Consider the following 12,839-nt stretch of genomic DNA (forward strand, 5'->3'; position numbering starts at 1 on the left):
GGTGGGATGCCCTCTCCCCCCGAGCAGCTGGTTGTGGCTCCATTACTCCTTTTCTCCGGAGCCCGTTTTCTCTGGGCATTTCCTCACTCCCTGCTGGCCCGGGGAAGCTTCTAGAAGCTGCCGGAGCAACAGCTGCGGTAGGAGCCTCCTGATTGGCGGGTGTGGGAGTGTTAGCTGTGTCCTGATTGGCGGGTTGTGGATGGCAGCGTGGGGCGGGGAGTGAAGCCTTGTCTGTCCCTGCTGAGGGGATCTGGGGGTTGTGGGGGGTGCGGGGGGGATCTGGGGGTTGGGGGCGCTGGGGGTGTTTTGGGGGCAGAGAGGCGGGAGGCAGGGCAAGGGGAGGCCTTGGCTGCAGAGGTCTGCCCCTGCGGCAGGTGCTGGAATGGGGAGGGCACTAGTGTGTGCCTGTGGCCTGGGCAGGTGCCGCAGGAGCGGGGGGAGGCGCAGGCCGGGGCAGAGCAGGATGCAGCCCAGAGGCAGAGAGGTGGGCATGGCCGTGCTGAGCTGCCGAGGCCAAGAGAGGATTGTGGTGGGGGGGTGCTGAGAAGAGGGCAACAGCAACATCTGCACTGCACAGGCAGAGCCGGCTCCGTTGTGCTGACAACCAGGCGGTGCTGGTGAGCGATGAAGGCCATGAGCTGCTGGACTGCCTCCCAAAAGTTGCACACACAGAGTGGCCGGCGCACGTGAGACATCGCCAGTGCATCGTGCAGAAGCCTCCAGAGGCCCAGAGGGCAAACTGGGCATAAGGTGCAAGCTGCCTCGGCCCTCAGGTGCCCAACGGGACAGGGCCTGCGAGATTGCTGGTGGGGCGCTGCTGGCGCATCGGAGGCTCGAAGGCATCATCTTGGGCTGCTGCAGAAGGGCAGGTGAGAGGCAAGTGGGGGACAGAGCAGGCGCAGAGGCGGCAAGAGGTGGAGAGCAAGGGCTGGCCTGAGAAGAAGCAAGGGGCTGCTGCTCATGCAAAAGAGCCAGCAGCACACTCATGCTGCACTAGTGCGAGAGCTCTGCCGAGGACAATGAGGCAGAGAGAGAGGAAGGAGGAGGCTGGAGGTGAGCAACCGCATGCAAGAGTGAGTGCGGCACTGTGCAGCTGGTCGCAGCAAGAAATCGCCGCCGCTGCCGGCACCCACGTGCCTCTGGCGCAGGCAAGGCTTGGCAGAGGAGCTGCCCTCGCTCACTCTGTGTGTGCCTCTTCTTGCAGCAGCCTCTGTGGTGCACAAGGAAGCGGAGGAGGAGTGTGCAGAAGGCAGGAGGCAGGGTAGGCAGAGGCCTTGGCTGCAGGGCATCAGGCTGTGCGAGAGACCGTGATGCGGGGGGCTCCCTGAATGTGTGCCTGTGAGCCTTGCAGCTGCGGCGTGGCCCTGGGGAGACTGAGGGCAGGATGGAGCCCAGAGGCAGAGAGGTGCTCATGGCGTGGCTGAGGTGCAGAGGCCAAGGAGGGGATGGGTGTTGGGAGTGCTGAAGAGCAGGCAATGGCTTAGGGAGGGCCAGGGTAAATGGAAAGGCTGCCGCAGAGCTGCCCGAAAGGCTGCCTGGTGCTGAGACACAGCCCAGGCGCCCGGTGCAGGTGTGTCTGCAGGGCCCCTCTGTGCGGCAAGGCTGGGTGCCTTTGGGGCCTGCCTGGCGCAGGGGTGCCTGCTCAGGGGCAAAAGGGAGCCCTGAGGGAGGGTTGTCGCCTGCTTTCTGCCTCCCAGGTGGAGCAAAGAGACATTGGGCAGCATGCGAGTGCCCCCATGCTGCCTATGGAAGATGCCCAGGTAGTGCTGGCTCTTGCCTGGCCAACAGCAGCCCCTGGCAGTGGCTCTGGTGGCTCTCAGCTAGGCAGGAGTGCTGAGGCAGAGGTGTGGTGGCATGCCACTCAGAGGGGAAGGCAGAGCTGTGACTGTGTTGCTGCATGTGCTGCCAAGGGGCTGTGGGCAAGAGGAGCGGCCACATGCATCGTGCCTTGTTGTGACCCAGGTGAGCTGCAGCTCCAAGCATCTGCGGAGGCCTCCGGAGGCGGGGAAAAGAACAATCGGGAAGCTGCATGAGCCATGGCACACGCACTGGTGGAGGGCATGCGGGCTGCCTGCCAGGGGGTGAGTAGCCCCATTAAAGAGGCTGCAGCTGAGGCTCTCAAGGAGCCATCGACACAGTCTCTGCACTCCCAAAACAATGAGCAGATCCCCTCAGGATGCCGATAAGCCCAGTACCCCGAACACAACGCCCAGAACCCCTCAGCACCCCCAATACACTGCCCAGATCCCCTCTACAAACCCCAGGTCATGCCCAGCACCCCAAATACAAGGCCCAGATCCCCTTAGCACACCCACAACAAGCCCAGCACCCCCAACACAACGCAAAGATCCCCACAGCACCCCCACGACAAGCCCAGCACCCCCAACTCAACGCCCAGATCCGCTCGGAAACCCCAAAACAAACCCCAACACCCCCAACACAACGCCCAGATCCCCTCAGCACCCCCACCACAAGGCCGAGATCCCCTCTGCACCCCCACAACAAAGTCCAGCACCACCAAAACAAGGCCCTGATCCCCGTGCACTCCAAAAACAAGGCCTAGCACCCCTAAAACAAAACCTAGCTTTCCTCAGCACACCCACGACAAGCCCAGCTCTCCCCCATACAAGCCCAAATCCCCTCAGCCCCCTCTATGACAAGCCCAGCACTCCCAACACAATGTCCAGATCCCATGAGCACTCCCACAAGCTCACCACAACAAACACACCACCCAGATCCCCTCAGCAGCCCCAACACAAGGCCCAGCACTCCCAAGACAAGGCCCAGACCCCTCAGTACCCCTATGACAAGCCCAACACCTCCGACACCATGCCCAGATCCCCTCAGCACCCCCACAACAAGCCCCAGATCCCCTCGGCACTCCCACAAGCTCAACACAACAAACACACAGCCCAGATCCCCTCTGCACCCCCATAACAGGCCCAACACCTCCAATACAAGCCCCAGATCCCCTCCGCACTCGCACAACACGCCCAGCACCTCAAAAACAATGCCCAGATCCCCTCTGCACCCCCACAACAAAGCCCAGCACCTCAAAAACAATGCCCAGACACCCTAAGCACCCCCACAACAAAGCCCAGTACCCCCAACACAACGCCCAGATCCCCTTCAGTACCCTCATGACAAGACCAGCACCCCCAACACAACACTCATCTCCAGTGAGCAGCCTGAAAACAAGCCTAGCACCCCCAACACAACACCCAGATCCCCCAAAACTAGGCCCAGCACCTCCAACACAATGCCCAGCTCCCCTCTGCACCCCCAAAACAAGGCTAGCACCCTGCATGACAAGCCCAGCACCCCCAAAACAAGCCCATCATCCCCTCAGCACTCCCACAAGCCCAACACAACAAACACACAGCCCAGATCCCCTCAGCAGCCCCAACACAAGGCCCAGCACTCCCAAGACAAGGCCCAGACCCCTCAGTACCCCTATGACAAGCCCAACAACTCCGACACCATGCCCTGATCCCCTCAGCACCCCCACAACAAGCCCCAGATCCCCTCGGCACTCCCACAAGCTCAACACAACAAACACGCAGCCCAGATCCCCTCTGCACCCCCATAACAGGCCCAACACCTCCAATACAAGCCCCAGATCCCCTCCGCACTCGCAAAACACACCCAGCACCCCCAACACAAGGCCCAGATCCCCTCATCACCCCCACCACAATCCCAGCACTCCCAACACAACGCCCCGATCCCCTTCAGTACCCTCATGACAAGACCAGCACCCCCAACACAACACCCAGCTCCACTGAGCAGCCCGAAAACAAGCCGAGCACCCCCAACACAACACCCAGATCCCCCAAAACTAGGCCCAGCACCTCCAACACAATGCCCAGCTCCCCTCTGCACCCCCAAAACAAGGCTAGCACCCTGCATGACAAGCCCAGCACCCCCAAAACAAGCCCATCATCCCCTCAGCACCCCCACAAGCCCAACACAACAAACACACGGCCCAGATCTCCTCTGCACCCCCAACACAAGGCCCAGCACTGCCAAGACAAGGCCCAGACCCCTCAGTACCCCCATGACAAGCCCGACACCCCCACAACAAGACCCAGATCCCCTTTGCACACCCACCACTATCCCAGCACCCCCACGACAAGCCCAGCACCCCCAACACAACGCCCAGATCCCCTCAGCACCCGCACCACAAGCCCAGCACCCCCAACACAACGCCCTGATCCCCTCAGCACCCCCACCACAAGGCCCTGATCCCCTCTGCACTCCCAAAACACATCCAGCACCTCAAAAACAAGCCCCTGATCCCCTCAGTACCCCCAATACAAGGCCCCGTTCTCCTCAGCACCCCCATCAAAACGCCCAGATCCCCTCAGCACCCCCACCACAAGCCCAGCACCCCCAACACAATGCCCAGATTTCCTCTGCACCACGGAAAAAAGGTCCAGCACCTCGAAAACAAAGCCCAGATCCCCTCAACACCCCTAACTCAAGCCCAGCACCCACAACACAATGCCCCAATCCCCTCAGCAATTCCAAAACAAGGCCCACATCCCCTCAGCACCCCCAAAACAAGGACCCACATCCCCTCAGCACCCCCAAAACAAGGCCTAGCAACTCCAGCACAATGCCCAGCACCCCTCTGCACCTCCACAAAAAGCCCAGCAGCCTGCATGACAAGCCCAGCACCTCAAAACAAGCCCCATATTCCCTCAGCACCCCCACAAGAAGGTCCAGATCCCCTCAGCACCCCCATGACACAGCCCAGATCCCCTCTGCACCCCCATAACAGGCCCAACACCTCCAATACAAGCCCCAGATCCCCTCCGCACTCGCACAACACGCCCAGCACCCCTAACACAAGCCCAGATCCCCTCAGCACCACTATGACAAGTCCAGCACCCCCAACACAATGCCCAGATCCCCTCAGCACCCCCACAACAAAGCCCAGCACCCCAAACACAACGCCCAGATACCCTCAGCACCCCGACCACAAGCCCAGCACCCCCAACACAACGCCCAGATCCCCTTCAGTACCCTCATGAGAAGACTAGCACCCCCAACACAACACCCAGCTCCACTGAGCAGCCCGAAAACAAGCCTAGCACCCCCAACACAACACCCAGATCCCCCAAAACTAGGCCCAGCACCTCCAACACAACGCCCAGCTCCCCTCTGCACCCCCAAAACAAGCCCAGCACACCCAACACAAGCCCAGCACCTCGAAAACAAGCCCAGATCCCCTCAACACTCCCACAAGCTCAACACAACAAACACACAGCCCAGATCCCCTCTGCACACCCATAACAGGCCCAACACCTCCAATACAAGCCCCAGAGCCCCTCCGCACTCCCAAAAGATGCCCAGAACCCACAACACAAGGCCCAGATCCCCTCAGCACGACTATGACAAGTCCAGCACCGCGAACACAATGCCCAGATCCCCTCTGCACCCCCACAACAAAGCCCAGCACCCCAAACACAAAGCCCAGATCCCCTCAGCACCCCCACCACAAGCCCAGCACCCCCAACACAATGCCCAGATCCCCTCTGCTCCCCCAAAACAAGGCTAGCACCCTGCATGACAAGCCCAGCACCTCGAAAACACGCCCAGATCGCCTCTGCACCCCCACCACAAGCCCAGCACCCCCAAAACAAGCCCATCATCCCCTCGGCACTCCCCCAAGCCCAACACAACAAACACACAGCCCAGATCCCCTCAGCAGCCCCAACACAAGGCCCAGCACTCCCAAGACAAGGCCCAGACCCCTCAGTACCCCTATGACAAGCCCAACACCTCCGACACCATGCCCTGATCCCCTCTGCACCCCCACAACAAGCCCCAGATCCCCTCAGCACTCCCACAAGCTCAACACAACACACAACGCCCAGATCCCCTGAGCACCCCCGACACACAGCCCAGATCCCCTAGGCACTCCCACATGCCCAACACAACAAAAACACGGCCTAAATCACCTCAGCATCCCCACCACAAGCCCAGCACTCCAAAAACAACACCCAGCACCCCCAACACAATGCCCCGATCCCCTCAGCAACCCCAAAACAAGGCCCACATACCCTCAGCAAACCCATTACAAGACCAGCTCCCCCGACACAAGGCACACATCCCATCAGCAGCCTTACCACAAGCCCAGCACCCGTAACACAACACCAGGATCCCATCTGCACTCCCAAAAGAAGGCCCAGCACTCCCACAACAAGCCCAGCACCCCCAGTGCAAGACCTAGCTCTCCTCTGCACCCCCACCACAAGCCCAGCACCCCCAACACAACGCCCTGATCCCCTCAGCACCCCCACCACAAGGCCCTGATCCCCTCTGCACTCCCAAAACACATCCAGCACCTCAAAAACAAGCCCCTGATCCCCTCAGTACCCCCAATACAAGGCCCCGATCTCCTCAGCACTCCCACCACAACGCCCAGATCCCCTCAGCACCCCCACCACAAGCCCAGCACCCCCAACACAATGCCCAGATCTCCTCTGCACCACGGAAAAAAGGCCCAGCACCTCGAAAACATGGCCAGATCCCCTCAGCACCCCCACTACAAGCCCCGCACCTCCAAAACAACGCCCCGATCCCCTCAGCACCCCCACCACAAGCCCTGCACCCCCAACGCAATGCCCAGATCCCCTCAGCACCACTATGACAAGTCCAGCACCCCCAACACAAGCCCCGATCCCCTCAGCAACCCCAAAACAGGGCCCACATCTCCTCAGCAAACCCATGACAAGACCAGTTCCCCCAACACAAGGCCCACATCCCCTCAGCACCCCCAAAACAAGGCCCAGCAAATCCAACACAACGCCCAGCTCCCCTCTGCACCCCCACAAAAATCCCAGCCCCCGCAACACAAGCCCAACACCTCGAAAACAAGCCCAGATCCCCTCAACACTCCCACAAGCTTAACACAACAAACACACAGCCCAGATCCCCTCTGCACCCCCATAACAGGCCCAACACCTCCAATACAAGCCCCAGATCCCCTCCGCACTCGCAAAACACACCCAGCACCCCCAACACAAGGCCCAGATCCCCTCAGCACCCCCACCACAAGCCCAGCACTCCCAACACAACGCCCCGATCCCCTTCAGTACCCTCATGACAAGACCAGCACCCCCAACACAACACTCAGCTCCACTGAGCAGCCCGAAAACAAGCCGAGCACCCCCAACACAACACCCAGATCCCCCAAAACTAGACCCAGCACCTCCAACACAATGCCCAGCTCCCCTCTGCACCCCCAAAACAAGGCTAGCACCCTGCATGACAAGCCCAGCACCCCCAAAACAAGCCCATCATCCCCTCAGCACTCCCACAAGCCCAACACAACAAACACACGGCCCAGATCTCCTCTGCACCCCCAACACAAGGCCCAGCACTCCCAAGACAAGCCCGACACCCCCACAACAAGACCCAGATCCCCTCTGCACACCCACCACTAGCCCAGCACTCCCACAACAAGCCCAGCACCCCCAGTGCAAGACCTAGCTCTCCTCAGCACCCCCACCACAAGCCCAGCACCCCCAACACAACGCCCTGATCCCCTCAGCACCCCCACCACAAGGCCCTGATCCCCTCTGCACTCCCAAAACACATCCAGCACCTCGAAAACAAGCCCCTGATCCCCTCAGTACCCGCAATACAAGGCCCCAATCTCCTCAGCACCCCCACCAAAACGCCCAGATCTCCTCTGCACCATGGAAAAAAAGGCCCAGCACCTCGAAAACATGGCCAGATCTCCTCTGCACCCCCACTACAAGCCCAGCACCTCCAAAACAATGCCCCGATCACCTCAGCAGCCGCACCACAAGCCCTGAACCCCCAACGCAATGCCTAGATCCCCTCAGCACCCCTACCCCAAGCCCAGCACCCCCAACACAATGCCCCGATCCCCTCAGCAACCCCAAAACAAGGCCCACATCCCCTCAGCACACCCATTACAAGACCAGCTCCCCCGACACAAGGCCCACATCCCCTAAGCACCCCCAAAACAAGGCCCAACACCCCAAACACAACACCCCGATCCCGTTCAGTACCCTCATGACAAGACCAGCACCCCCAACACAACACTCAGCTCCACTGAGCAGCCCGAAAACAAGCCTAGCACCCCCAACACAACACCCAGATCCCCAAAAACTAAGCCCAGCACCTCCAAAACAATGCCCAGCTCCCCTCTGCACCCCCAAAACAAGGCTAGCACCCTGCATGACAAGCCCAGCACCTCGAAAACAAGCCCATGATCCCCTCAGCACCCCCACCACAAGCCCAGCACTCCCAACACAAGCCCCAGACCTCCTCAGCACTCCCCCAAGCCCAAAGCAACAAAAACACAGCCCAAATCCCCTCCGCACCGCCAACACAAGGCCCTGATCCCCTCTGCACTCCGAAAACAAGGCCTAGCACCCCTAAAACAAAACCTAGCTTTCCTCAGCACACCCACGACAAGCCCAGCTCTCCCCAATACAAGGCCCAAATCCCCTCAGCACCCTCCATGACAAGCCCAGCACTCCCAACACAATGTCCAGATCCCCTCAGCACTCCCACAAGCTCACCACAACAAACACACTGCCCAGATCCCCTCAGCAGCCCCAACACAAGGCCTGCACTCCCAAGACAAGGCCCAGACCCCTCAGTACCCCTATGACAAGCCCAACACCTCCGACACCATGCCCAGATCCCCTCAGCACCCCCACAACAAGCCCCAGATCCCCTCGGCACTCCCACAAGCTCAACACAACAAACACGCAGCCCAGATCCCCTCCGCACTCGCACAACACGCCCAGCACCCCCAACACAAGCCCCAGATCCCCTCTGCACCCCCACAACAAAGCCCAGCACCTCAAAAACAATGCCCAGACACCCTAAGCACCCCCACAACAAAGCCCAGCACCTCAAAAACAATGCCCCACATCCCCTCAGCACCCCCAAAACAAGGCCTAGCAACTCCAGCACAATGCCCAGCTCCCCTCTGCACCTCCACAAAAACCCCAGCAGCCTGCATGACAAGCCCAGCACCTCAAAACAAGCCCCATATTCCCTCAGCACCCCCACAAGAAGGTCCAGATCCCCTCAGCACCCCCATGACACAGCCCAGATCCCCTCTGCACCCCCATAACAGGCCCAACACCTCCAATACAAGCCCCAGATCACCTCCGCACTCGCACAACACGCCCAGCACCCCTAACACAAGCCCAGATCCCCTCAGCACCACTATGACAAGTCCAGCACCCCCAACACAATGCCCAGATCCCCTCAGCACCCCCACAACAAAGCCCAGCACCCCAAACACAACGCCCAGATACCCTCAGCACCCCGACCACAAGCCCAGCACCCCCAACACAACACCCAGATCCCCTTCAGTACCCTCATGACAAGACCAGCACCCCCAACACAACACTCAGCTCCAGTGAGCAGCCTGAAAACAAGCCTAGCACCCCCAACACAACACCCAGATCCCCCAAAACAAGGCCCAGCACCTCCAACACAATGCCCAGCTTCCCTCTGCACCCCCAAAACAAGCCCAGCACCCGCAACACAAGCCCAGCACCTCGAAAACAAGCCCAGATCCCCTCAACACTCCCACAAGCTCAACACAACAAACACACAGCCCAGATCCCCTCTGCACACCCATAACAGGCCCAACACCTCCAATACAAGCCCCAGAGCCCCTCCGCACTCCCAAAAGATGCCCAGAACCCACAACACAACGCCCCGATTCCCTCAGCACGACTATGACAAGTCCAGCACCGCGAACACAATGCCCAGATCCCCTCTGCACCCCCACAACAAAGCCCAGCACCCCAAACACAAAGCCCAGATCCCCTCAGCACCCCCACCACAAGCCCAGCACCCCCAACACAATGCCCAGATCCCCTCTGCACGCCCAAAACAAGGCTAGCACCCTGCATTACAAGCCCAGCACCTCGAAAACACGCCGAGATGGCCTCAGCACCCCCACCACAAGCCCAGCACCCCCAAAACAAGCCCATCATCCCCTCGGCACTCCCCCAAGCCCAACACAACAAACACACAGCCCAGATCCCCTCAGCAGCCCCAACACAAGGCCCAGCACTCCCAAGACAAGGCCCAGACCCCTCAGTACCCCTATGACAAGCCCAACACCTCCGACACCATGCCCTGATCCCCTCTGCACCCCCACAACAAGCCCCAGATCCCCTCAGCACTCCCACAAGCTCAACACAACAAACACAACGCCCAGATCCCCTGAGCACCCCCGACACACAGCCCAGATCCCCTAGGCACTCCCACATGCCCAACACAACAAAAACACGGCCTAAATCAGCTCAGCATCCCAACACAAGCCCAGCACTCCAAAAACAACACCCAGCACCCCCAACACAATGCCCCGATCCCCTCAGCAACCCCAAAACAAGGCCCACATACCCTCAGCAAACCCATTACAAGACCAGCTCCCCCGACACAAGGCCCACATCCCATCAGCAGCCTTACCACAAGCCCAGCACCAGTAACACAACACCAGGATCCCATCTGCACTCCCAAAAGAAGGCCCAGCACTCCCACAACAAGCCCAGCACCCCCAGTGCAAGACCTAGCTCTCCTCAGCACCCCCACCACAAGCCCAGCACCCCCAACACAACGCCCTGATCCCCTCAGCACCCCCACCACAAGGCCCTGATCCCCTCTGCACTCCCAAAACACATCCAGCACCTCGAAAACAAGCCCCTGATCCCCTCAGTACCCCCAATACAAGGCCCCGATCTCCTCAGCACTCCCACCACAACGCCCAGATCCCCTCAGCACCCCCACCACAAGCCCAGCACCCCCAACACAATGCCCAGATCTCCTCTGCACCACGGAAAAAAGGCCCAGCACCTCGAAAACATGGCCAGATCCCCTCAGCACCCCCACTACAAGCCCCGCACCTCCAAAACAACGCCCCGATCCCCTCAGCACCCCCACCACAAGCCCTGCACCCCCAACGCAATGCCCAGATCCCCTCAGCACCACTATGACAAGTCCAGCACCCCCAACACAAGCCCCGATCCCCTCAGCAACCCCAAAACAGGGCCCACATCTCCTCAGCAAACCCATGACAAGACCAGTTCCCTCAACACAAGGCCCACATCCCCTCAGCACCCCCAAAACAAGGCCCAGCAACTCCAACACAACGCCCAGCTCCCCTCTGCACCCCCAAAAAAATCCCAGCCCCCGCAACACAAGCCCAACACCTCGAAAACAAGCCCAGATCCCCTCAACACTCCCACAAGCTTAACACAACAAACACACAGCCCAGATCCCCTCTGCACCCCCATAACAGGCCCAACACCTCCAATACAAGCCCCAGATCCCCTCCGCACTCGCAAAACACACCCAGCACCCCCAACACAAGGCCCAGATCCCCTCAGCACCCCCACCACAAGCCCAGCACTCCCAACACAACGCCCCGATCCCCTTCAGTACCCTCATGACAAGACCAGCACCCCCAACACAACACCCAGATCCCCCAAAACTAGGCCCAGCACCTCCAACACGCCGAGATGGCCTCAGCACCCCCACCACAAGCCCAGCACCCCCAAAACAAGCCCATCATCCCCTCGGGACTCCCACAAGCTCACCACAACAAACACACTGCCCAGATCCCCTCAGCAGCCCCAACACAAGGCCTGCACTCCCAAGACAAGGCCCAGACCCCTCAGTACCCCTATGACAAGCCCAACACCTCCGACACCATGCCCAGATCCCCTCAGCACCCCCACAACAAGCCCCAGATCCCCTCGGCACTCCCACAAGCTCAACACAACAAACACGCAGCCCAGATCCCCTCCGCACTCGCACAACACGCCCAGCACCCCCAACACAAGCCCCAGATCCCCTCTGCACCCCCACAACAAAGCCCAGCACCTCAAAAACAATGCCCAGACACCCTAAGCACCCCCACAACAAAGCCCAGCACCTCAAAAACAATGCCCAGACACCCTAAGCACCCCCACAACAAAGCCCAGCACCTCAAAAACAATGCCCAGATCCCCTAAGCACCCCACAACAAAGCCCAGCACCCCGAACACAACGCCCAGATCCCCTCAGCACCCCCACGACAAGCCCAGCACCCCAACACAACGCCCAGATCCCGTTCAGTACCCTCATGACAAGACCAGCACCCCCAACACAACACTCAGCTCCACTGAGCAGCCCGAAAACAAGCCTAGCACCCCCAACACAACACCCAGATCCCCCAAAACTAGGCCCAGCACCTCCAACACAATGCCCAGCTCCCCTCTGCACCCCCAAAACAAGGCTAGCACCCTGCATGACAAGGCCCAGCACCCCCAACACAAGCCCATGATCCCCTCAGCACTCCCACAAGCCCAACACAACAAACACACGGCCCAGATCTCCTCTGCACCCCCAACACAAGGCCCAGCACTCCCAAGACAAGGCCCAGACCCCTCAGTACCCCCATGACAAGCCCGACACCCCCACAACAAGACCCAGATCCCCTCTGCACACCCACCACTAGCCCAGCACTCCCCCAACAAGCCCAGCACCCCCAGTGCAAGACCTAGCTCTCCTCAGCACCCCCACCACAAGCCCAGCACCCCCAACACAACGCCCAGATCCCCTCTGCACCCCCACCACAAGGCCCTGATCCCCTCTGCACTCCCAAAACACATCCAGCACCTCGAAAACAAGCCCCTGATCCCCTCAGTACCCCCAATACAAGGCCCCGTTCTCCTCAGCACCCCCACCACAACGCCCAGATCCCCTCAGCACCCCTACCACAAGCCCAGCACCCCCTACAAAATGCCCGGATCCCCTCAGCACCCCCACCGCAAGCCCAGCACCCCCAA

At 60.3% G+C, this 12,839-nt stretch overlaps 1 protein-coding gene across 1 annotated transcript in view; it reads left to right on the forward strand.

The window, feature by feature from the left end:
* The first annotated feature begins 1,019 nt into the window (after nt 1–1,019).
* LOC138066520 (otoferlin-like) overlaps nt 1,020–12,839 on the forward strand; it is a 156,480-nt gene continuing 144,660 nt past the window's right edge. The window contains 2 exon segments of the mRNA XM_068936386.1: nt 1,020–1,053; nt 1,205–1,261. Coding sequence (XP_068792487.1) covers nt 1,020–1,053; nt 1,205–1,261 — 91 coding nt within the window.

This window comes from Struthio camelus, chromosome 3 (assembly GCF_040807025.1).
Source record: "Struthio camelus isolate bStrCam1 chromosome 3, bStrCam1.hap1, whole genome shotgun sequence".
NCBI lineage: Eukaryota > Metazoa > Chordata > Aves > Struthioniformes > Struthionidae > Struthio > Struthio camelus.